This window comes from Moschus berezovskii, chromosome 16 (assembly GCF_049115385.1).
Source record: "Moschus berezovskii isolate FMDL1 chromosome 16, NW_MosBer_1.0, whole genome shotgun sequence".
Taxonomy (NCBI): Eukaryota; Metazoa; Chordata; class Mammalia; order Artiodactyla; family Moschidae; genus Moschus; species Moschus berezovskii.
In genome coordinates, this window is record NC_142475.1 from 68247053 (window position 1) to 68273668 (window position 26616).

Genomic DNA, 26616 nt, shown 5'->3' on the forward strand with positions numbered 1-26616 from the left:
GCAAATTTTGGCAAGAAAGTATTTTTAAATTAAAGTGTGTCCACTATGTTTTTTAGATGGAATTCTAATTTACATTAGAATAATGTAATTATTACATTAGATATTAAATTATATATTCTAATGTAAATTTAACTTTTATATGCACTGGGAAACCAAAAAACAATGTGTGACTTACTTTATTGCAATATTTGCTTTATTGTCTGGTCTAGAACTGAAACTGCAATATCTCTGAGGTATACCCATGATGTATATGCATTACTTTTATTTATTTATTTTTTACTGAGGTCCTTCTTTTTTAACCAGAGGATATTGCTTTACTATATTGTGTTGGTTTCTGCCATACAGCAACACGAATCAGCCACAGGTATACATATGTATGCATGCATTACCTTCATAATCAGAAAAATATCAAGTTTATTATTTTCTCCCAAAATACTAAAATGGTAATGAGAGCTGTGGCAGAAAGTTTTAAGCACTGAGGCTCAAACTGACAACACTCCAATCCTTAGAGTCTAGTGTCATTTATTGAGAAAATCAACTTATGGAGATTCATGAAACAAAAAGTGACAGAGTTTATTTTAATCAAGAGCTCATAAACAAATAAAACTCAATTTATTAGACATTTATCAAGGACCTGTTGGGTATCAGGCACTATCTGGATCCATCAGGTGTATCTTTTTAACAGACTTCTTTAAAGGACAGAATATAACATTCTCTCTGCACAAGCCAGTGTGCATCCACTTTCTGAAATATTTCCAGTGCCTGAGCTTTGTGCCTAGTGGCTGTGGTGGTGCTTCCAGCAGTCAGAGCTGCTGGGGAGGAGGTTGTCAGACATGGCCAGGTGGGGAGTCGATGGTTTTGGGACAGAGGAGGAGGTGATGGCACTGGCAGGAGAGGGGATAGCAGAGATGATGGACTACTTCATAATTCCTATTTAAGGATACTGAAAAGGCACCTCCAAGATAGCCTTGCTTATGGCAACATGTTGATTTCCTTACTGTCCTTTGGTAATTTCTGGCCAGGTCAGGAGGACCAGAGGGAAGCTACTGAGATGGCTGAAGGGAGAGGTAAAGTAACTACCTTTTCCTTCATTGTCTCTCAGCCCCACAGCACATTACACAAAGCTTTGTCTAATATAACTCTCCGTGTCCTGTCTTCTCTCTCCAGGCACCGTTTGGTGAAAGGACACCATCAACCTCTCAAGCCCTCACACCTGAGCCCCACATATGCAGTCCTCTGTCTCCAGGCTGTTCCTTCAGCTTGGAATATCCTTCTCCCTATTTAAAAATTATTTTACTCTTCGGAGCTGCTCAACTCCAATGCCAACCAACGGCTTCTTGCAACAGTAAGTTAAACTGTGTGCTGAGGACTTTGATATCCAGTATATTTTTGGATCCATTAGATTTGAGCATTGCTTTCTCATCTGACAGTATGTTTATTCTAACCTGGGGTCGGTCCGCTATAGCCTATGGCTGCATAAAGTCTCCCTTCAGTGGGTCTCTCTTACCTCTTTGCTCCCGTAGTTCAAAGCGTAAGTATTATCATTGATTTTACACCGTTTCATAATTAGTTACCATTTTACATCTTTGCATTCTCCCTTTGGACCTCACTGGTGATACATGCGTACAAAGAAAACACAAATATATTTACAGATCAGGGGTTTCTTCTCCAGTTTCTTCTCCTAACCATAAATTTTGACAGAGTCACAAGGTTTCAAAAAGGTTCAAATTTTCCCTCTGTGCTACCACTGCCAATTAATGTAGAAAGTTCATTGATGTGTCACACACTGGAGTCAGGAAATGGTACTAAGATGATTGCTTGCTGCTACTATTTTGTGTAAAGCCTTGAGCTAGTAAGACCTGTTGCTTAATGAAGTGGAGAAATGAACTTTGGAGAAATGGCTCTAGGATTTCAAGGTGGAGTCATAGATAACATCACTGGAGGAAGTATGGTGGTGGTGGTTTAGTTGCTAAGTCGTGTCCTACTGTTGTGACCCAGTGAGCTGTAGCCCGCTAGGCTCCTCTACCCATGGGATTCTTCAGGCAAGAATACTGGAGTGGGTTGCCATTCTCTTCTCCAGGGGATCTTCCCGACCCAGGAAACGAACCCTGGTCTCCTGCATTGCAGGCAGATTCTTTACCAACTGAGCCACCAGGGAAGCCCTGGGGGAAGTATAGGGAATTAATTAACTTCAATGACCAAGAAGAGACCACTCCCACCCCTACCAGGTGAACTTACTTTTCTCTTATAAAACATGTTGAGGAAGAGGGGATTGGGGATGACAGATTCTGGGAGACTGGTTTAACCTGTTGGCTCTAATATTCAGACAAATAAAAGCAATGGAAGTACAAACCAGATTTGAGACTCTGCATGCATTTACTAAAGAGATTCTTTTTGTGACCCCATGGACTATAGCCCACCAGGCTCCTCTGTCCACGGGATTTTCCAGGCAAGAATACCAGAGTGGGTTGTCATTTCCTTCTCCAGTAGATCTTCCTGATCCAGGGATCGAACCCACATCTCCTGTGTCTCCTGAATTGGCAGGCGGATTCTTTACCACTGTGCCACCTGGGAAATTAAAAAGATTCAAAGCCAATTAAAAGCAGCACTGATATAAATGAAAACTATTAACATGTCAATTTCACACAAACATTTTCCATCATTTGAAGAGCAAGGGGGTCTGATCATTCTTAGAAGAAATAATTTGTAGATGCCTTTCAGGAATGGCATCTCCTCAAATTATTTTGTTCATTTGCTGCTGAGTGAGGCAAGACTCTAGAAACAAGTACATATTTACAAAGTAAAAATTCTAACATAAGCAACACAAAGAGATAGCTCTTTTGTCAAAATCTGTTTGTTTCCAAAGTTCAGGGTTAAATTCTACGCTTTGAAAAATTTCTCTTCCTCTTTCTCTCTTTGTGTGTATGTGTGTAAAAGTAAATATTTTTTCATTTATTTTACCATATCATGTATTTTGCAAAACTACATAAATATTTAAATTAGAAATAAAAAAGAGAATATATTTCCCCAAAAATAAAGCTTCCTCATACCAGATTTTTTTCTTTTTTCTAAAGCAAGTGTTTCCAGAAACAGAGACTTCTTTTTGTGGAATGTGTTTTTCCACTTGCGAGAAGGAATGAATTAAAAGAGCCATAACTGTCTGTTGCTGGCTACAGCAGAAAGTAGGAAAAAACAGTCTTTTTTTTTTTTTTTCTTTCCTCTACACTCTCTCAATGACCTCCTCTTCTCCATCAGGAAGGCATGATTATCCCAGCGTCCACACCCCGTGATCTCTGTGGTCAGAAGGAGGAAGCTGACAAAGACCTGGTGCTGAATTCTCTGAACAACACACGCTTAATCTTCAACTATAAAAGTAGAAGGAAAGGCAATCACATACGAACACCACCATCTTTCTTCCCCAGTCTTTCTCTCTGAAATATATAACCAGTTATACACATGTTGGCCCTGGGCACATTTTAGAATATGGAGGAATTTTTAAAGGAAAGGAAAATGAGAGTCCATTTTATGAACTCTGGATTCTACTCACCCTTGCCAAAGGCCAATTTTGTCATTTAGCAATTGTGTTACAATTTCAAAAACGAATGGTTTCCAAGAGTGTTGGTGGACCAGGATGCTTCTAGCTTTCATTTTAGAAGGAAAAAGAAAAATGGATAAAAGGAAGGGGAAGGAGTGGAGCAGGAGTAGGAAAGTTTGCAGCCATATTCTTCAGGCTAACGTTTATCAACATAACTAGATTCCAAGTCACAGTTAACTAACCAAGTCCTAATTATATTTCGTGGAGCAAATTTAACCCCCTACAGCAGTAGTGCTCAAGCCATCAGAATCACTACAGGATCTTGTTAACACACAGCTGGGCCGTACGCTCAGAATCAGACTTCCTTGCTGGCTCAATGGTAAAGAGCCTGTCTGCCAATGAAGAAAACACAAGTTCCATCCCTGGGCCGGAAAGAACCCTGGAGACGGAAATGGCAACCCACTCCAGCATTCTTGCCTGGGAAATCATATAGACAGAGGAGCCTGGTGGGCTGCAGTCCATGGGGTCACAAAAGAGTCGGACATTACTTAGTGACTAAAACAACAACAAACCTCAGAGTCTCAGATTCAGCAGGTTTGGAGCAGGGCCAGAGCATCTGCCTTTCTAACGGGTTCCCAGGTAATGATGCTGCTGTTGGTCCAGGAGCCCCACTTTGAGAGCCGCTGTCCTTTAGCAGCAGCTATTTCCAATCCTGCCTTGCATCAGAAGATACCTCTTAGAGGGCTTATAAAATCATAATTCCTAGGCCCCATCCTAGATCCACAGAAATAGAGGGGTAACTCTTGTCAAAGATAAATAAATCTATATACCGGTTAAAGCAGTGAGGATAGAGTTTATTCAGTAATAACAACCGGACCAGGGAAGAGGGTCCAGCGTGAATGGAAATCAACTTCGTTGAAACTAAATGTGGTGCTGGAGAAGACTCTTAAGAGTCCCTTGGACTGCAAGGAGATCCAACCAGTCCATTCTAAAGGAGATCAGTTCCTGGGTGTTCATTGGAAGGACTGATGCTAAAGCTGAAACTCCAATACTTTGGCCACCTCATGCGACGAGTTGACTCACTGGAAAAGACTCTGATACTGGGAGGGATTGGGGGCAGGAGGAGAAGGGGACAACAGAGAATGAGATGGCTGGATGGCATCACCGACTCGATGGACATGAGTTTGAGTGCACTCCAGGAGTTGGTGATGGACAGGGAGGCCTGGCGTGCTGCGATTCATGGGGTCACAAAGAGTCGGACACGACTGCGTGACTGAACTGAACTGAACTGAAAGGCAAGAGACTTCTTTTTTTTTGTTGTTGTGGTAGCTTTAGGTGAACAGTGAAGGGACTCAGCCATCCATATACATGTATTCGTTCTCCCTCAAACTCCCGTCCAGGCTGGCACACTGAGCAGAGTTACGTGCTATACAATAGGTCTTTGTTGGTTATCCATTTTAAATATAGCAGTGTGTGGGTGACTTTCCCAGCTAAGTCTGTGAATCTCTTTCTGTTTTTTAAGTTCATTTGTATCATTTCTTTGTAGATTTCACACATTGGGGGTGTCCTGTGATATTTCTCCTTCTCTGACTGACTTCACTTAGTATCACACTCTCTAGGTCCATCCATGTTGCTGAAAATGGCAGTAACATTCTTTTTAATGGCTGAGTGATATTCCATTGCATATATGTACCACATCTTCTTTATCCCAGAGTTCATTGCAGCACTGTTTACAATAGGCAAGAACCTAAGAGACTTCTTAAAGATAGGGTATCATAGGGAAAAGAATCAAGGGGTGTTAAGGGTCCACGTGACTAGGCCATTTGTGTTTGTTAATTGGTGCTTACCCAGGGGAGAAGCAAACTTCTCTTAGGTTTACAACAGGAGGTTGGGACATCCCTGGTGGCCTAGTGGTTAAGACTTCACCTTCCAGTGCCAGGGGTGCTGGTTCTATCCCTGGTCGTGGAGCTCAGATCCTATATGCCTGATGGCCAAAAAAACAAAATGTAAATATATATATATTTATATATATATATATATAGTAAAGACCAGCAACATTGTAATAAATCCAATTGTTGTTGTTTAGTGGCTAAATCAAGTCTGACTTGGTGTAACCCCATGGACTGTAGCCCACCAGGCTTCTCTGTCCATGGAATTTTCCAGGCAAGAATACTGGAGTGGGTTGCCATTTCCTGCTGCAGGGGATCTTCCCAACCCAGGGATCGAACCCAAGTCTTCTGCGTCTCTTGTATTGGCAGGCAGGTTCTTTACCACTGCAACTCCAGGGAAGCCCAATGCATTCAATAGAGACTTGAAAATGGTCCACATTTTTTTTTTTAAGTCTTAAAAAGAAAGGAGGCAGTGGTGCAAGTTGATGCCCTGAACCCACCAAAGTTCAGCCCTTACTCTCCCTAAAGGACTGGGAGCCAGATTGAGAGGTAGCTCCTTAAAAGTTTACATTTCAAAGAAAGATTCTTGAGATTCCTTTTTTTCCCCTCCTCATCCCCCTACCCACACCTTTCTTTTTTTTCTTGAGATTCTTGAGAAAATAGTTCTGGGTGGTAGAGATTAATGACTCAAAATGTCAGTGATTAATGGCTCAAAGTGGCAGTGAGAGGATTTATAACTGCAAGCTTCCTAAAGTAGGGCTTCCCTGGTAACTCCAATGATAAAGAATCTGCCTGCAATTCAGGAGACCTGGGTTCAATTCTTGGGTCAAGAAGATCTCATGGAGAAGGGGATGGCAACCAACCCACTTCAATAGTCTTTCCTGGAGAATTCCATGGACAGAGGAGCCTTGCAGGCTACAGTCCATGGGGTCACAAAGAGTCGGACACGATTGAGCAACTAACATTTTTCCTAAAGTAACTGCTCTAAGAAAGGATTTAGGGGGTCTATCTGCCTATTACCAGCTTGAGTTTTAACAAACAGTAAATTGTCCTGGCAGCCCTGAGCTTGCTCAGGAAGGAATTTAAGAGGACACAGCCTTGAGTTTTTAGAAACTAGTGTAGTGTTTCTTCAGTTCTCTAGAATATGAGGTTGATGGGGTGGGAAAGAGCAAATCATTTATGCTGAGAGTCTGGTTAAGAACAGGCATCAGAAGAGCCTGACTGGACTTTGGTCAAGGAAAGAATCTTTGTTAGTGTAGGCATCTGTACATTGAAACTGTGAAGACTGTCCATAGATGATTTTAATGACCAGGGTTGAAAAGCAATTCGTACAGTAAGGAGATTTACAATTCTAGGTGAGAGGTAAGGTTTGCTTAAATGTATTATTTTATAAGTTGTTCCTAATACTTACACAACTTCAGGGGTAATTGGCAAACAGGAAAGATTTCTGCACTTCTCTATGGTGTGGACACATAGCATTTCAGAGCAGCTGCAGTCACCTTATATTTTATAAAGTAACATTTCAAGAAGTTCCAAGTCAAGGATGATAAGGTACTGAGAAGTAACTGCCAAAAACACCCTGAAACTTTCCCCCAATATTAAAAATATGTACTTAAGGACATGTGATTGCTAACTGTGGAAGACCTAGGCCAAGCCCCTGTGTCTCCCAAGCCCAGAGCCACTGCTACACATTCCCAGGGAAAATCAAACCAAGTGACACCCCCTGGCTGCAGCATTTTTGTTCAGGGAAAATTATGTTTAAATAAACAGTAAGCACAGGCCTTGCCAGGTGGTGCTAGTGGTAAAGGACCCACCTTCTAGTGCAGAAGACCTACAAAACACAAGTTCAATCCCTGGGTCAAGAAGATCCCCTGGAGAAGGAAATGGCAGTCCACTCCAATTTTCTTGCCTGGAGAATCCCATGGACAGAGGAGCCTGGCGAACTACAGTGCATGGGGTCACAAAGAGTCAGACACGACTGAAGCAACTTAGCATACGTGTGTAGACAGCAAGCACAGTCTTGACTGGGATAAGAATTCCAAAGAACAGGTAGGCTAAGAGGGCAATTTCTTTGATGATGGTGGGAGTGGAATTCTTTGTGGGATCTGCTGAGGACTGAATTAGGTCCTCCTGAAATTCATGTGTTGAAACCCTAACCTCCAATGTGATTGTTTGGAGATACAGCTTTAGGAGGTAATTAAGGTTGGAAGAAGCACAAGCTGGAATCAAGATTGCTGGGAGAAATATCAATAACCTCAGATATGCAGATGACACTACCCTTATGGCAGAAAGTGAAGAGGAACTCAAAAGCCTCTTGATGAAAGTGAAAGAGGAGAGTGAAAAGGTTGGCTTGAAGCTCAACATTCAGAAAACAAAGATCATGGCATCTGGTCCCATCACTTCATGGGAAATAGATGGAAAAACAGTGGAAACAGTGTCAGACTTTGTTTTTTTGGGCTCCAAAATCACTGCAGATGCTGATTGCAGCCATGAAATTAAAAGACGCTTGCTCCTTGGAAGGAAAGTTATGACCAACCTTGATAGTATATTAAAAAGCAGAGACATTACTTTGCCGACCAAGGTCCGTCTAGTCAAGGCAATGGTTTTTCCCGTGGTCATGTATGGATGTGAGAGTTGGACTGTGAAGAAAGCTGATCGCCGAAGAATCGATGCTTTTGAACTGTGGTGTTGGAGAAGACTCTTGAGAGTCCCTTATACTGCAAGGAGATCCAACCAGTCCATTCTAAAGGAGATCAATCCTGGATGTTCATTGGAGGGACTGATGCTAAAGCTGAAACTCCAGTACTTTGGCCACCTCATGAGACGAGTTGACTCACTGGAAAAGACTCTGATGCTGGGAAAGGTTGGGGGCGGGAGGAGAAGGGGACGACGGAGAATGAGATGGCTGGATGGCATCACCGATTCTGTGGACATGAGTTTGAGTGAACTCCGGGAGTTGGTGATGGACAGGGAGGCCTGGCGTGCTGTGATTCATGGGGTCGCGTAGAGTCGGACACGACTGAGCGACTGAACTGAACTGAACTGAACTGAACTGAAGGTTGAATGTTAAGGTTAAAAGCAGAGACGTTACTTTGTTGACAAAGGTCCACGTAGTCAAAGCTATGGTTTTTCCAATAGTTGTGTATACATATGAGAGCTGGACCATGAAGAAAGCTGAGTGCCAAAGAATTGATGCTTTTCAACTGTGGTGTTGGAGAAGACTGTCGAGAGTCCCTTGGACTGTAAGATCACACCAGTCCATCCTAAAGGAAATCAGTCCTGAATATTAATTGGAAGGACTGATGCTGAAATTGAAGTTCCAATACTTTGGTCACCTAATGCAAAGAACTGATTCATTGGAAAAGACCCTGATGCTGGGAAAGATTGAAGGCAGGAGGAGAAGGGGACAACAGAGGGTGAGATGGTTGGATGGCATCAGCAACTCGACGGACATGAATTTGAGCAAGCTCTGGGAGTTGATGATGGACAGGGAAGCTTGGCGTGCTGCAGTCCACGGGGTCACAAAGAATTGGATGCAACTGAGCGACTGAACTGAAGGGTGAGTGAGGTCATTAGGGTAGGATCCTAATCCAACAGGATTAGTGGTTTTATAAGAAGAGAGAGAGGGAGAAAGAGAGAAAACAAAAAAAGGAAGGAAGAAAGAAAGGAGAGAGGGGAAGATGTCTCCATGCTCACACACTGAGGAAAGGCTAAGTGAAGAGAGGACACAGGAAAAAGGTGGCCACCTATGAGCCAGGAAGAGGGTCGTCACCAGAAGCCAAATCAGCCAGCACCTTGATCCTGGATTTCCATTTTCCAAAACTGTGAGAAATGGGTTTCTATGGTTTAAGCCACACGGTCTATGGTATTTTGTTACAGCGGCCTGAGCTAAGACAGGATCATTTGTTTGTTCATTCATTTATTCAACAACTGTCTCTCTTTTAGACACTGTGGAAATAAAGTCCCAGCCTCTGAGGAGCTTATATTCTAAAGAGGGGCAAAAAGCCAACAAAAATCAAAGCAATACCTAGTGTGAGAAATGGTAACTGCCATGGGGAAAGTAAAGGAGTGAGAGGATCAGAGAAGTGGGGAGTGGCTGTTTCATGCAGTGTGGTCAGATAAAGCTCGAACAGAGACCGGAAGTGGACCTTGGATTCTCTGAAGGAAGAGGATCCTAAGCAGAAGAACAAGTGCAAAGATCTGGAAGCTGACAAGTTCATGGAATAGTAAGGAGGCCAGGTGGCTGGAGCTAAGCCAGCCAAGAAGAGCGGTTGAGTGGTGGTTGGGGGGAGGTGAGTTATGCAGAGACCGGTAGGTCTGCCTCAGGACTCTGCCTCTTACTCTGAGTAAAACGGGGTACCATTGAAGTCTGTGACTACAGGAGTGATGAGATTTGACTTCTATTTTAGAATCATTCTTACTGCTGGGGAAATGGTGGTAGATGGGGAAAAGGCCATACTCAGGGAGAGGATGGAAGGTGGAGAGAAGGCTCTAATCTTACTCTTAAACTAAGAGATTTTACTTATTTTTGTTTGACTTTTGAAACAGCTAATGGATGCATGGATTTAGGAGTCTTCAAAGATGATTTTGTTTGAATCTTGGGTTATTCAAATGAAGGAGACTATATATTTACACCCAGGGCTTCCCAGGTGGTGCTAGTGGTAGAGAATCCACCTGATAATGCAGAAGACATGGGTTCAATCCCTGGGTTAGGAAGATTCCCTGGAGTAAGAAATGGCAACCCACTCCAGAATTTTCTTGCCTGGAAAATTCCATGGGCAGAAGAGCCTGGTGGGCTCCAGTCCAGGGGCCTCAAAGAATCAGACATGACTGAGTAATCAAGCACATGATGCTAGCACGTGCACACAGGCACACACTTACACCCAGGAGCTTGGATTTTCTTTTTGGACCTTTGGTTCCGGGTCTTTCTAGGATTCCTTTTGGTTCTTCAGTAAACTTCACAAAGTCTGCTCACTGACCTTTCTCTATTCTGATGTATTATCAACTTGCCTAACATTGTAGGGCTGTTGGCACCATCTTCCTCCAATTCCAGCTTTCCTTTGGCTGTATTTTCTCATGCTTGAAGGTGCACATAAATCCCCTAGGAGAGTCTTTAATTAACATGCTGGTTCTGAGATAGATCTGGGGTAGGTCACAAGGTGTCTGCATTTCTAGCCAGCTCCTGGTGCTACCTATCCTCAGCCAGTATTTTGAAGAGCAAAATATGATTCCAAGGATTTTACACACTTTAGATATTCTTTTTGTGAAGAAAAAAATCAGACAAATGTATACAATTGAGGTAGTAGATAGAGAGGCCCCAGGCTGAGCAGCTGTAGCTGGTCTCCTGCCGATGCTTCAAGATGGGGTACCAGGAGGAGCACTGGCACCACTTGGGTGCATTCTTGTGAATTTCCCCACCCAACACATGCACAGAGAAGGCCCTTAGTCTAGAGGAAGGACAGCAGGAATCCATCTTAACCGAGAGATGTGTGCTCACACCAGGATCAAATGTGGAGATGACTGGCCAGAGACAACCCAGAGACCTGCCCCAGGTAAGCAGTCTAAACCACCCCATTGGGTGCAACTCACTCTGAGCTCAGCTGTGTGTTCCTTCATATGTATTTTGCTTTTTCCGAACGTACTTTGCTGCTGATAAAAACTTTTATCTTTTTCATAATCTTGGTCTCTTTGCTGAATTCCTTCTTCAAAGAAGATAAGAACCAAGGACCTTATTCCAGCTTTTCAGTACTGGAATCACTATGAGAAATCTATTCTTCAGTATGTTTCTATTGAGTAAGAATTTTTGGCCCCAATAAAGAAATCAAATTATTGTTTTCTTCTTTTTATAGGCAGTTTTTGTAAAATGCACAGGTATTTTTTGCAAAAAAGAGGGAATAACATTTATTTTTGTAATAAGCAATGTATTTACAGGGTTCAAAATATAAAATACATAAAATGGTCATCAGTGATATATCCCAACTGTAACTCCTGAACACTTAATTCCCCACTTCTATATTCTTCCAGAAACAGTCTAAGCAAATACTATAAGTAAATACACATGCATGTGTGTGTATGTATATATACAAACTTTTCCCCCATTTTTGCACAATTCATAGTATATTAAGTCTACTATTCTGGTTTGTTTTTTTTTTACATCTAATATGTATTAGGTGTAATTTCATATCAGTACATTAAAAGCATTCTCATTCCTTATTATGGTTTTGGAATATGCCATTAGATGCATGTGCCATAGTTTATTTAACTAGTCTCAAAAGGTAGCTTTAAATTAATATAATTGGAACTGACAGCTCTAAAAACTGCAAATGAAAACAATTATAATTCAGTTTTCCAACCACAGAGGAAACATATTTATACACAAGTTAAAGACTAAATTGTTTCTATAATAAATGCAAATTTTTCTTAAGTATTTTAAAAACTTAAGAGATTTTACTTAGCTGCACATCAGCAGTGATATTTTGAAAAGAAAATAATTTTGACATCTTCTAGTATGTAAGAAATTCCTTTGGGATTATGAATAGTGTGTTAGAAAATTGCAGAAACTCTTTCAGTTTGAAAACAGTGGTAAATCACCAAAATGAGATTTGGAAGTAAGTGTTCCTGTTGTTGTTGTTGTTTAGTCGTTACGTTGTGTCTGACTCTTTTGCCACTGTAGCCCACCAGGCTCCTGTGTCCACAGGATTTCTCAGGCAAGAATACTGGAGTGACTGATAGTTGCTCAGTCATGTCTGACTCTTTGTGACCCCATGGACCGTAGCCTGCCAGGCTCCTCTGTCCATGGAATTCTCCAGGCAAGAATACTGGAGTGGGCTGCCATTTTCCTCTCTAAGAACACTGGAGTCAGTTGCCATTTCTTTTCCCAACCCAAGTATCGAACCTGCATTTCCTGCTTTGTAGGCAGATTCTTTACCACTGAGCCACCTGGTGTTTCAAAAAATGTAATTGATTGCAGTGGAATTATTTATGCACTTCAAGAGTCTTACTTACAGGTAAGTGGGATCTTGTGTAATGATCCAAAAAATTCCATTCATGGCCTATCTGGATGATAGAGACTCTTTGATTAACCAGACACCTGCCCTCACCAATCCTACTTACATATTTTTCTTTTTACTGCTTGATACAGCAAATCTGTCTCTTTCAATTGCCTAAAATATCTTTAGAATGCCATTTATCTCTATCTTCTGTCCAATGGGTCCTGATTTAGTAGTCTCATTGAAGTAAAATTGATATTTGGTGTTAAAAATAGAGGGCTTCCCCAAGGACTCAGGAGGTAAAGAATCCCCCTGCAATGCAGGAGACACAGCAGGCTCAGATTCAATCCCTGGGTCAGGAAGATCCCCTGGAGAAGGAAATGGCAACCTACTCCAGTATTCTTGCCTGGGAAATCCCATGGACAGAGGAGCCTGGTGGGCTACAGGCCAATAGGTCACAAAGAGTCAGACACGGCGAAGCAACTAAGAGGGCTTCTTAAATTATCATACGGTAAAACTGACTTTTTCCAGTGAGCATTTCTATAAATGTGAACACATGTAAGTACAGATTCATGTAATCACCACCATAATCAGAATACAGAACATTTTAAGCACTGACATCCTCCCTCCACCTGCAAAAGGAAACAAAATAATAAAATTGAAAACCTCCTTTGTACTGTCCATATGTCCATAAACACATATTTTCACTCCAGTAGTTTTGTACTACTGTTTACTCATTTACTCAGTGAAAGCGATGTGAGTTGTTTCCAATTTTTAGTGAGTATGAATAGAATTTCCATAAACATGTGTGTTAGATATATGAGTGAAAGTCACTCAGTCGTGTCTGACTCTGCAACCCCATGCATTGCAGCCCACCAGGCTCCTTTGTCCATGGAATTCTCCAGGCAAGAATATCAGAGTGGGTAGCCATCCTCTTCTCCAGGGGATCTTCCCATCCCAGGGATCGAACCCAGGTCTCTCACATTACAGATGGATTCTTTACTGTCTGAGCCATCAGGGAAGCAAAAAAATATGTGTACATGCTTCTTTGTGGCTATAACTGTTTATCTCCCTTGGATAAATAGAGAGGGATTGCTGGGTCACAGGGTAAGTGTTTATAAGAAACTACCAAACTGTTTCTCCAAAGTTACTGTGTACATTTTGCATTTCTGACAGCAATGTGGGTTCAAATTCTTCCACATGCTCTCTGGCACCTGATGTTGTCAATTTTTTTTAGTCATTTTAATAGCTGTGTAGTAGTATCTCATTGTGGTTTTAATTTGCATTAATGGTTAATTTGTGACCCTTTGGACTGTAGCCTGCCAGGCTCCTTGTTAATGGGGTTTTTAAGGCAAGAATACTGGAGTGGGTGTCATTTCTTTCTCCAGGGGATCTTCCTGACCAGGGATTTCCTCTGTCTCCTGCATTGGAGGTGTATTCTTTATCCGCTGGGCCATCAGGGAAGCCCATTTAATGCTTATTTGCCATTGTATATCCTCTTTAGTGAAATGTCTAAACTTTTTACCCATTTTTGAAAATTGGGTTGTTGTTTTTTTAGTAAGTTTCAGGAATTTTAAAAATATATATTCTGAATACAAGTTACTTGACAGATACATGATTTTCAAGCATTTCCTTCCATTTTGTAACTTGTCTTTTAGCAATGTCTTTCACAGAGCAAACGTTTTAAATTGTGTCAAGTCCAATTTGTTAATTTTTTTCTTTTATAGATCATGGTTTTGGTGTCATGAAGAAGAAACTTTTGCCTAACCCTAGTTCATAAAGATTTTATCCTATGTTTATTTCTGAAAGTTTAATAGCTTTATATTTTACATTTAGGTCTATGACCTATTTTGAGTTCATTTATGTACAAAGTATGACCTTTTGGTTGAGGCTGTTTATTTCTCCTACATATGGATGTCTTAATTTTTTCAACACTATTGATTGAAAAGACTATCCTTTCTTCACTGAATTGTCTTTGAACCTTAGTCAAAAATCAACTGGCTATATTTCTACGAGTCTATATCTGGACTTTATATTCTGTTCTGTGACCTGAATGTCTACCTGCTACCCAATGCTGTATGTCTTGATTATCACAACTTTATATTAAGACTTCATATTGGGTATTATGATTCATCCATTTCTATTCTTTAAAAAAATTTTATTACTCTTCTAGTTACATTGCCTTTCCATATAAACCCTAGAATCAGCTTCTCCATAACTACAGATTTAGAATTATACTATACCTATAGATGACATCTTTACCATGTCTTTCAATCCATGAATATGACGTCTCCCCATTTCTTTAGGTCTTCTCTGAGCTCTTTCGTGAACACTTCAAAATTTTCATCATAAGATCTTGTATATTTTGTTAGATTTACAATTAAACCTTTTATTTTTGCTTTTATTTTAAACAATATTTTTAAAATTTTGGTTTCCAGTGCATATGAATAATATGTTAACATAAAATAGATTTTGTATATGACCTTATTAAACTCAGTGATAAGTTCTAGATATATTTTGGTAGATTCCTTGGGATTTTCTGTATAGACAATTATGCTGTCAATGAGGAAAGCTTGTTTCTTCCATTCTGTGTGCCATTTGTTTCGTTTTACTGTGCTGGCTAGGACCTTCAGTGTGATACTAAATAGGAATAGTGAGAATGTATACCCTTTCCTTGTTTCCAATATTAGCATTCAGGTTTTCACTGTTGAATTTTTTCACATTTGAGTATGATGTTGACTATAGCATTTTTAAAATTTTTTTCAAGAATATATATTTTTTCAATTTTCTTCATCATTCAATACTTATTGAGCAGTGACCATTTTTTTTATTGGAGGGTAATAGTTGGCTTTTTTAAAAGATGTCCTTAATTGAGTTGAGGATGCCTGCTCAGAGTGTTTATAGTGAAAGAGTGTTGAATGTTACCACTTGCTTTCCCCTGACCTGTTGATAAGATCATGTAGTTTTAATCTTTTCATCTGTCAGTGTGGTCATTCACATTGCTTGCTTTTCTAATATTGTACCTATCTGCATCCTCAAGAAGAACCCCTTCTATTGGTTGTGGTGAACTTTCATATACTGCTGAATCTGATTTGCTAATATTTTGTTGAGGATTTTTACATCAATATTCACAGGGGATATGGTCTGTAATTGTCTTTTTGTATTATTTTTATCTAGCTTTGTTTTCAGGTTTATGCTGGTCTTACAATTTGAGAAGTGTTCCCCCCTTCTATTTTTTGAAGGAGATAGAGTCAATGTTATTTCTTCTTTCAATGTTTGATAGTTTCACTAGTAAATTCTATCTGGGCCTAGAAATTTCTTTTTTCAGAATGCTTCAGATTATAGTTTCTTTAAAAGACAGGCTTTAAATAAAAATCTCCATGTAAAAATTTTCTTAAAAAGCCTGACCTCCAGAAAATTAATTCTCACTTAGTAATTAATGTGTACTTGTTGTTGGCAGTTGTTTCAAAGGAAATAAAAGATATGGGTCTGCTTCCCAGGTGGCGCAGTGGTAAAGAATCCACCTGTCAATGCAGGAGACATCGGTTCGATTGGCCACCCACTCTAGTATTCTTGCCTGGAAAACCCCATGGACAGAGGAGCCTGGAGGGCTATAGTCCATGGGGTCACAAAGAGTCAGGCACGACTAAGCAACTGCGTAATTAATGTGTACTAGTTATTGAGAGTAGTTTCAAAGGAAAGAAAGATATGGGCTGGCCTTAATATAATTATGGCACAGCATTGGTCAAAAAGCACTTTCAAATGGATTATTCAAATACGTGACTAAAAAGAAAGACAGGATAGAACAATGGATAAGTGCATGCATGAACTTTGGCAAGGGACAAGTTTATATTTGGTACAATTAACTTCTCTAACCATTTTTTCCTCATTTGTAAAAGAAGAATAATAACATGTACATGGCTGAGTTGTAAGAATTAAATGAGTTAATGCTTGTCAAGGGCTTCATACAAAGTAAACACCTAATAAGTAGTAGTTAACATTAGTGTGACTTTACAGGAAAAAAAATTATAACAATATATACAGAAAAGATGGAGAAGGCAATGGCAACCCACTCCATTACTCTTGCCTGGAAAATCCCATGGACGGAGGAGCCTAGAAGGCTGCAGTCCATGGGGTCGCTGAGGGTCAGACACGACTGAGCAACTTCACTTTCACTTTTCACTTTCATGCATTGGAGAAGGAAATGGCAACCCACTCCAGTGTTCTTGCCTGGAGAATCCAAGGGACGGGGGAGCCTGGTGGGCTGCCGTCTATGGGGTTGCACAGAATTGAACACGACTGAAGTGACTTAGCAGCAGCAGCAGCATACAGAAAAGAACAACACCACGGATTGAAAGTAAGTGCTTTCCATCCCTCTAGAGAGAATTATGTAACTTTAAATTTTTAATGAAATCTAAGTGCTTATATGATTATACAGTGGAAGTGAGAAATAGATTTAAGGGACTGGATCTGATAGACAGAGTGCCTGATGAACTATGGACGGAGGTTCGTGACATTATACAGGAGGCAAAGATTAAGACCATCCCCATGGAAAAGAAATGCAAAAAAGCAAAATGGCTGTCTGAGGAGGCCTTACAAAGAGCTGTGAAAAGAAGAGAAGTGAAAAGCAAAAGAGAAAAGGAAAGATATTCCCTTCTGAATGCAGAGTTCCAAAGACTAGCAAGGAGAGATAAAAAAGCCTTCCTCGGTGATCAATGCAGAGAAATAGAGGAAAACAAGAGAATGGGAAAGACTAGAGATCTCTTCAAGAAAATTGGAGATACCAAGGGAACATTTCATGCAAAGATGGGCTCAATAAAGGACAGAAATGGTATGGACCTAACAGAAGCAGAAGATATTAAGAAGAGTTGGCAAGAATACACAGAGAGCTGTATAAAAAAGGTCTTCACGATGAAGATAATCACGATGGCGTGATCACTCACCTAGAGCCAGACATCTTGGAATATGAAGTCAAGTGGGCCTTAGGAAGCATCACTATGAACAAAGCTAGTGGACGTGATGGAATTCCAGTTGAGCTATTTCAAATCCTGAAAGATGATGCTTTGAAAGTGCTGCACTCAATATGTCAGCAAATTTGGAAAACTCAGCAGTGGCCACAGGACTGGAAAAGGTCGGTTTTCACTCCAATCCCAAAGAAAGGCAATGCCAAAGAATGCTCAAACTACCGCACAGTTGCACTCATCTCACACACTAGTAAAGCAATGCTTAAAATTCTCCAAGCCAGGCTTCAGCAATACGTGAACTGTGAACTTCCAGATGTTCAAGCTGGTTTTAGAAAAGGCAGAAGAACCAGAGATCAAATTGCCAACATCCACTGGATCATGGAAAAAGAAAGAAAGTTCCAGAAAAACATCTATTTCTGCTTCATTGACTATGTCAAAGCCTTTGCCTGTGTGGATCACAATAAACTGTGGAAAATTCTGAAAGAGATGGGAATGCCAGACCATCTGACCCATCTCTTGAGAAACCTGTATGCAGGTCAGGAAGCAACAGTTAGAACTGGACATGGAACAACAGACTGGTTCCAAATAGGAAAAGGAGTACCTCAAGGCTGTATACTATCACCCTGCTTATTTAACTTATATTCAGAGTACATCATGAGGAACGCTGGGCTGGAAGAAGCACAAGCTGGAATCAAGATTGCCGGGAGAAATATCAATAACCTCAGATATGCAGATGACACCACCCTTATGGCAGAAAGTGAAGAGGAACTCAAAAGCCTCTTGATGAAAGTGAAGGAGGAGAGTGAAAAAGTTGGCTTAAAGCTCAACATTCAGAAAACAAAGATCATGGCGTCTGGTCCCATCACTTCATGGCAAATAGATGGAGAAACAGTGGAAACAGTGTCAGACTTTATTTTGGGGGGCTCCCAAATCACTGCGGATGCTGACTGCAGCCATGAAATTAAAAGACGCTTATTCCTTGGAAGGAAAGTTATGACCATCCTAGACAGCATATTTAAAAGTGGAGACATTATGTTGCCAACAAAGGTCAGTCTAGTCAAGGCTATGGTTTTTCCAGTAGTCATGTACAGATGTTAGATTTGGACTATAAAGAAAGTTGATTGCCAAAGAATTGATGCTTTTGAACTGTGGTGTTGGAGAAGACTCTTGAGAGTCCCATGGACTTCAAGGAGATCCAACCAGTCCATCCTAAAGGAGATCAGTCCTGGGTTTTTATTGGAAGGACTGATGTTGAAGCTGAAACTCCAATACTTTGGCCACTTCATGCGAAGAGTTGACTCATTGGAAAAGACCCTGATGCTGGGAAATATTTGGGGGCAGGAGGAGAAGGGGACGACAGAGAATGAGATGGCTGGATGGCATCACCAACTTGATGGACATGGGTTTGGGTAGACTCCCAGAGTTGGTGATGGACAGGGAGGCCTGGCATGCTGCGATTCATGGGGTCACAAAGAGTCGGACACGACTGAGCGACTGAACTGAAGTGCTTATATGTTCAGTTTTATTATTCTGTAAATATTTAGCACTGAATGATTTAACAGTTATGGAAAATTATATTACTTCCAACTTCCAGCTCTAGATTTGTAATTTTTTTTACCACATTTAATTTTTTGAAACTTCACTTTATCAAATACCACCTCTTGGTATTTGATATAGATAAAAATTTAATTACAAATTTGTTTGCTCTTCTTATAGTTTCTAGATGAGTTTCTTCAAGCTACCATGCTCTTCTTTTATCTGTGCTGTTCAGTGTAACTGACACTTTTTCTGCAGAACAGTGAGCAGGACCTCTGAGTTTAATGACACATTTTATTCACTTACTTCCTTAATAAACAAGATGAAAACAAACAGACTGATAAATAAGGAATATCACGTTTTCAGACTAAACACTTTAAATGAAAAGCGAGAAAAGAGACTTGAGTGACTTTGGAGATGGCCTCTCTGATTCATGTCATTATCGTGGTCTCAGCAAAACCGATATGTTTCTGGATTTAATCCATGTTTCCTATCTTTTACTAAGTTGCCTTCTTTGTGTGTGTTAGTTGCTCAGTCCTGTCTGACTCTTTGCAACTCCGTGGACTGGAGCCTGCCAGGCTCCTCTGTCCATGGAATTCTCCAGGCAAGAATACTGGAGTGGGTTGCCATTTCCTTCTCTGTTGCCTTCTATATTTTTTCTTAAATCCCTGATCTAAAAAATTTGCAGTCTGATTAAGCACCACCATGGTTATATACTTAGGTATAAAGTATGATGTAGACAAAGATATGCGTGCGTGCTCAGTTGCCCAGTTGTATCCGATTCTTTGCAATGCCTCCCAGGCAAGAATACTGGAGTGGGTTGCCATTTCATCCTCCAGGGGATCTTCCTACACAGGGATTGAACCCACTTCTCCTTGAGTTGGCTGGTGGATTCTTTACCACTGAGCCACCTGGGAAGCCCAAAGTTATATAAGGCTAGAAAAGGGAGGGATTTGTGCTGTTGGAGGTTAAAGGAGAAAACTTAGAAGCGGATGAATTTCACCGAGGTTTGGAAGGTTGGGAAGCCTGGGGAGAGCAAAAAAATAGAGGTGGTGGTGGGTGCTCTGGACTGCTGAATGATGAACAAAGGCATACAGGGGCAGGAAAGCTTTGTGTTTGTATGGACATGTGGTGTGGGGAAATGAAGGAGGTGGACATGGAGGAATGGGTTGGAACTTGAGAACCTACATCTGTATTTCAGTGGAGGAGGGAGTGGACAAGGAAGGAGGTTACAAGACTGTTCAGAGGCAATATAGCTTAGTTGTTTTGAGTATGGGCTCTGGAGCCAGATTTCCCAAATTGGAATCCTGGCTCTACCACATATAATTTGCAGACAACTCATCTGAATTCTCTATGTCTTAGTTTCTTTATCTATAAATCAGAAATAATAATGGAAACTTCATTTGAGTTATTGTGCTTGGCTTATAATGTGGTGGTGGTTTAGTCACTAAGTTGTGTCTGACTCTTGCGACCCCATGGACTGTAGCCTGCCAGGCTCCTCTGTCCATGGGATTCTCCAGGCAAGAATACTGGAGTGGGTGGCCATTTTCTTCTCCAGGGGATCTTCCTGATCCAGGAATCGAACCCAGGTCTCCTGCATTGCAGGCGGATGATTTACCGACTGAGCTATGAAGGAAGCTTATACATATATATATAAAGTGAAAGTGAAAGTCACACAGTCGTGTCCGACTCTTTGTGACCCCATGGACTGTCCATGGACTCTCTAGGCCAGAATACTGGAGTGGGTAGCCTTTCCCTTCTCCAGGGGATCTTCCCAACCCAGGGATCGAACCCAGATCTCCTGCATTGCAGGCAGATTCTTTACCAGCTGAGCCATAAGGGAATCCCATATATATATATATAAGCTCTATATAAATGTTAACAATTATTGCCATTGTCATTGAGATATTAGTTGGAAAGTCAGAGAAGGGTCAGATTACAGAATGTTTTGAGATTATGTGAAAGACTGCTAGAGGCATCAAAGCTTCTTTTTAGTCAAGTAAATATGATGCTATTTTTCGATGTTAAAAAAATCTTGGCTTTTAACATCAGATATACTGAGCATTAATTAAAATTTTATTCATGTTTTATTTTAATTTTCATGCTACATCTATATTTAAAAGGATGATAAAGCACACCAATGAAGACTCTAAGATCTGGGTCAAAGTCTTTAATTGTTTTGATATTATTTAATGATCTGGAACCAAGGTGGGACTAATACCCAAAAAATCAAGGCAACTAATATACAACAAAGTTATAGACGAAAGAGAAAATGATGAGTGGCAATTAATGATAGGAAGGTGAGATTGCAGACAGGCAAAAATAGACTCAATAAAGCAACCATGTATAAGAAAAATATATGTTAACATTTAAAGGATAGAAATTGGTAAAATTTAAGTGTGTGGAAAACAATAAGTCAAATATAAGTAAATACTGAAATCAAACTTATTTAAATAGATTGGATAAGCACCAAGCAGTGACATTAATTTAAAAAAAAAAAAGGAAATATACATACAGGGAAATGTAATCAAATTTAGTGTAAAAATTGCCTGAGCCTGACATCCCTTCCACTATAATTGAGAATAAAAGAGTAAAAATATTATCTCTCCCTTATTTTTAAAAGGCATCTGCTTTAGAGTCATACTTTTGCTCCAGACAGGTAAGAGTTAATATCTTGAGTTTCAAGTTGGGTAACAGGTGTCCAACTCCCAAGGCTGTGCAACAAGCCCCCATAACCCACCCCATCCCACCCCTATCCCCACCACATTTTGGATGACATCCTAGACTCAGCAAAGGGGGAAGATGGATTGTCCTCTGGAAGAAAGGAGGGTGAAGGCCATTACTTCTGATGATCAGGTCATGTTTCACAGGCGTAGATTCTTCTAAAAATTGTACCCTCACCTTCAGACATGCTCTTATCCCAGTCTATCCCATCGCTATAAACAGCATTTCTACTCACCCGTGGACTCCGGTCAGAAACATGGCATTCATCATGATCTCTTCCTTTCTCTTATCTTCACTCCAATTCATTACTAGATCCTGTCCATTCTGCTACCAAAGTACATCTCAGATCTGTCCACTCTGCTCCATCTCCACTGCCATCACTCGCAGCACTGGTCGAGCTAACATTTATCCAAGTTAGAAAAAGGAGCTCCTTCCTCTTGGCAGATGCTGGGGCTCAAGTCCAGCCCCATTTTGCTCTGTGCAGGGCCTAGTCTTCCAAGCTTTGCATGATAGTCCAGGACCCCAGCCTAAACCATGTGGCACTGTCGTAATCATCTCCTCACTGTTCTGTCCACATACAATCTCTTCCCCTTCCAATTCATTCTACAGATAGAGGGACTACTTTTATATTGCCAATTTAGTAACTTAACAGATTTCCATTGCTAGTGGGATGAAATCCTAAACCTTTAACATGAAGTCCATAACCCTTAACATGCCTGTATGACCTAGTTCCCTCTTTATCTTTACTAGCACCATTTCCCCTTGATAACTTTCAGCCATGCTGCCTTATTTCGGTTCCTGAAACTTGCAAGCTTCTCCCCAACTCCAAGAGACTGCCAGGAATGTTCTTTCCCGACTTAGTTTGACTAATTTTTCCTCTTCCTTCGGGCCTCAGTTAAATGTTACTTCTTCAGGGAATCATCTCTGAACCCCAAATCTACAGTAGGTCTCCTCATAGTACCTTAATCATACATTTGTAATTATATATTCACTAGTGATTTACTTGTTTAGTATCTTTTCCCCTATTATATACTGCAAGCTCCTAAGTCACATGTGATCTTGACTTAACCTAGTGTCTTTCATTCATTCTGAGTTTCAAGTTTCTACCAAATGCATTTTCTGTGCAGTGACTACACTAGATGCTAGGCTTATAGAAATGGATAGATGACGTTTTTGCTCTGTATTATTCATTAATGAGTGTCAAGTGCATTGATTAGGATAAGGCTAGCTGCTAAATCGGAGAAGGCAATGGCACACCACTCCAGTACTCTTGCCTGGAAAATCCCATGGACGGAGGAGCCTGGTAGGCTGCAGTCCATGTGGTCCCGAAGAGTCGGACACATCTGAGCGACTTCACTTTCACTTTTCACTTTCATGCACTGGAGAAGGAAATGGCAACCCACTCAGCGTTCTTGCCTGGAGAATCCCAGGGACAGGGGAGCCTGGTGGGCTGCCGTCTATGGGGTCGCAGAGTCGGACATGACTGAAGCAACTTAGCAGCAGCAGCAGCTGCTAAATATACCCTTTTATTTTGCCCATGTAAAGTCCAAAACAAATATTGGATGACTCTCCATCAAGTTGTAATTCCAAGGACCTTGGCTCCTTATAACTTGTGGCTCTGCTGTCTTTAGCATGTGGCCACTGAAGGGAAAGAGCATGGAAGACTGGATGATTTTTTTTTTTCAAATAAGCTAAATCTGTATGCTAAGTCGCTTCAGTCCTGTCTGACTCATTGCAACCCTAGGGACTGCAGCTGGTCAGGCTCCTGTCCATGGGATTCACCAGGCAAGAATACTGGAGTAGGTTGCCATTTCTTCCTCCAGTGGGTATTCCAGACCCAGGGATCAAACCCATATCTCTTATTGTCTCCTGAACTGGCAGGCAGGTTCTTTACCACTAGTGCCACCTGGAAAACCCAAATCTGGGTTACACTTAAACCCAAATCTGGCTACACGTAACTGCAAGGGAGACAAGGAAACAGTATATCTCTGTAAAGAAGAGTAAATAGATTCAGTGATCAGCTAGCACCTTCAACAATACCTGTTACAACACTGGCATGACAAATAAATAAAAATTATAAATGGAGCTTGTTCTCAGATCTCTCATAGGTAATATGAGAGTGAAGACAGAAAGCAATATTATGTCTGATCTAGTATACCAAATCTCTAACTTCCAGGAATCTATATAGAAACAGCTATTGGAATGAAATTAATCAATTTATGGATTTGTCTCTTAGGATAAGAAAGTTTAAAAAAGCTAATTTATTAATACTATCTCACTTTAATTCTGGATTACCTTCAAGGTTTCCATTTTTATTTCCCATGGTTTTTAGCCTGTCCCAAATCACAGCCTCTCCTTCTGAGTTTAGTTGGCTGCATTAGGACAAGTCCATAGTCAAGGCCCCTGGAGGAGGGCATGGCAACCTACTCCAGTATTCTTGCCTGGAGAATCCCAAGGACAGAGCAGCCTGGCGTGTACAGTCCACAGGGTCCCACAGAGTCGGACACAACTGAAGCGACTAAGCAGCAGCAGCACAGTCAAGGGAATCGAATGGATCAGAACAGTATTAGAGGCACATTCTAATAATTTGAGATCTAGTATTGACAGAGCCACACAGTAGCTTTGAACTTGGAAAGATGTGCACCTAGATCACCATGTAAACGAATTCTTCCCATTTAATGGTTTTCGTTGTTATTTTCTGCTCTGAATGAAAACACTGTGGGAATCTGAATAATTCTTTGGTATCAAAGTAGGCACACGGTCACCTGTGTGTCTTCGGTAATGTTTGTACTTAAAGCTTTTCCATTCTGAAACTGGTTTTCATGTCCTCGACCGAACCTTACTATTAAAGGTACAGAAAACACAAAGCTCTAAAGGGCCTCATCAATCAGAAGCATTCATCTGTTCCTTAACTTTAGTCTCAATTCAGGAGAAATCTCAAACCTAGAGTTTCCCGATTTACCCTACAGAGATGAAAAAGTGAAGCATTCGTGCAACCTCGTCAGATCGGTTGTACTCTTCCCAAGAGAGAATCCTGAGGTAGTCGGGGGACACGGTCTTGGATCTAGCAGTTTGGTGCAGCTGGTAATTTAACAGTCGAGCGCGGCAGGTGTAAACAGTGCCGCCGAGCACCGGCCACGCGGCAGGTGGAACGCGTGCGGTGGAGCTCGGGCCCTGAGAGTGTTTCCGTGAGTCCCGGGGCGGAAGGGGCTGCGCGCGCGCGCGCCCACCCACCGAGACTCTGGAAAGTCGGCGAAGCGCCCGCAGCGGAGCCCGGAGCCGCGTCCGCACGGCGGCCTCGGCGGCGCCGGGGGTCATCGGAGCCCGAAGCGTCCAGCGCCGCGCCGCAGGACGCCCGCCACGCCCCGCGCCGCCCTGCAGGCGAACGCGGGAGGCGGCGAGGCCCCGCCAGGCCGCCGTAGCGCTGCGGCTCGAGCCGCTCCTCCCGCGCCGCCCTCCGCCCCCTGCCTCCCGGCGCCGCGGCAGCTCTGGGCAGCCAACGCCGCCGCCGCCGCCGCTTCCTCCTCTGCAGCCGTTCGGCCGCTGCGTGACGCGTCGTTTCCTCCCAACATGGCGGCCGGGGCAGGTCGGCGGTGATGGAGGCCAGTCCGCGGCCGCGGCGGGTGCTCGTCCCCACAGGAGCCAGGGCAGCCCTGCTCTCGCCGGGCCTCTGATCCGCCGCCTCGGTCCTCGGTGACCCCCGCCTGACGGCCGCCGGGCTGGGCTCCCTCGCCGTCTCCCGGGCGGAGGGGCGAGTGAGGGGGAAGGTGGTGGTGGTGGTGGTGGCCGGGAAGCGACCCCCGGGCCGGGAGAAGCGGAGGTCCCACGGGCGCGGCCCTTTGCGGGACGGCTGCGACCTGCGCGCCCCTCGCCCGCCCCGCTCCCCCGCCCCTGCCTGATCCCGCCGCTGCCCTCACGCCGCCTCCTCTCCCCCACCGCCACCCCCTCTCCTTTCTCTCGGCTCTTCCTCTCCCTCGTCCTCGTCCTCCTCCCCTCCAGCCGCTGGGATCCGCGGGTCGGACGAGCCGCCGCCTCCTTCTCTGCGTCCATGTATGAGGGGAAGAAGACGAAGAACATGTTCCTGACCCGGGCCCTGGAGAAGATTTTGGCCGACAAGGAAGTGAAGAAGGCGCATCACTCCCAGCTGCGCAAAGCGTGCGAGGTGGCTTTAGGTGAGCGGGGAGGAGGCCCGAGGGCTGGGGGTGGGGAGGGTGCGGGGCGCGGGGAGGCCGGCCGGCGCGGGAGGTGGCGTCGCCGCGGCCGAGGGGCTCGCCCCTGGGCCGGCGGCGCTGACCTCCGGGAGGCCGGGCGAAGCTCCGGGGCTGCGTGGCAGGAGTTGACAGTAACTCGGCTCGCTGCGGGGCAGGGGCAGGGTGGAGGAGGAATGGCAGTGAGCCGGGCCCGGGCAACGCGGCCGGGCTGGGGAGCGGCGGGGGTCGCCTGGGGAATCTGTGAAGGGTTGGTTGGTGAACCGTGCGGTGCGGCCGGGGCATCACCCTTTGTGAAGAGGCAGGAGAGGACCTGCTGTTTATTCGCTGAGAAAATTGAGGTGGAGCTGACTTGTCAAGATGGGGCGTGGGAAGGGTTCCGTCTCGTAATTTCAAATAACTTTTCGTGTGGCGTGGTACTTTGGGAAGAGAGGCTGAAGTTGTTCCCTTGTTGACTGTTGAGAAGGGGTTTGCGAGAGGTGCAGCCTGTGCCGATATCTCTCCGCCTCCGCCACGGGAAAAACAGAGTAATGTTGCATGCGACTGGGCTGACCTGGAAGAACAAGACCTGAGGTTAAGGGGTGGGGGTGGCGAGATAAAAGCGGGGAAGGAAAGGACCTTTAGATAAGATGGCTTTAGGGACAAGGAAGGGAGGCTTTGAAACGGGGGAAATGAGCAAGACAATGACACCCACCAGCCACATGTCTGGACCGTGACAGCTGCTCGCAAGCTTGAATTGTGATTTACAGTTCAGACGAAAGACATCTAGTG

The 26616-nt window shown here is 42.8% G+C and overlaps 2 protein-coding genes across 3 annotated transcripts in view; one reads left to right on the forward strand and one right to left on the reverse strand.

Annotated features, from left to right (window-relative positions):
• Nucleotides 1-1943: 1943 nt before the first annotated feature.
• LOC129535516 (uncharacterized) lies at nt 1944-25687 on the reverse strand. Its single transcript, XM_088844586.1, has 3 exons — nt 21873-25687; nt 5383-5519; nt 1944-2568 (listed from the first exon to the last, which is right to left on the reverse strand). Exon 1 carries the CDS (start codon nt 25685-25687, stop codon nt 24596-24598), a length of 1092 nt encoding a protein of 363 aa, XP_088700712.1. The 3' UTR covers nt 1944-2568; nt 5383-5519; nt 21873-24595.
• ARFGEF1 (ARF guanine nucleotide exchange factor 1) overlaps nt 25251-26616 on the forward strand; it is a 138455-nt gene continuing 137089 nt past the window's right edge. Inside the window, exons 1-2 of one of the 2 annotated variants that reach the window (XM_088844439.1) lie at nt 25251-25392; nt 25637-25809. In XM_088844439.1, the coding sequence (XP_088700565.1) occupies nt 25686-25809 (124 nt within the window). In that variant the 5' untranslated portion in view covers nt 25251-25392; nt 25637-25685. Of the gene's footprint in view, nt 25393-25538; nt 25810-26616 lie in introns of those variants that run through there. The other variant, XM_088844438.1, reaches the window with a different exon arrangement.

Coding starts and splice junctions, on each gene's coding strand:
- LOC129535516 (XM_088844586.1), bottom strand. CDS start 25,687: ATGGACGCAGAGAAGGAGGCGGCGGCTCGTCCGACCCGCGGATCCCAG.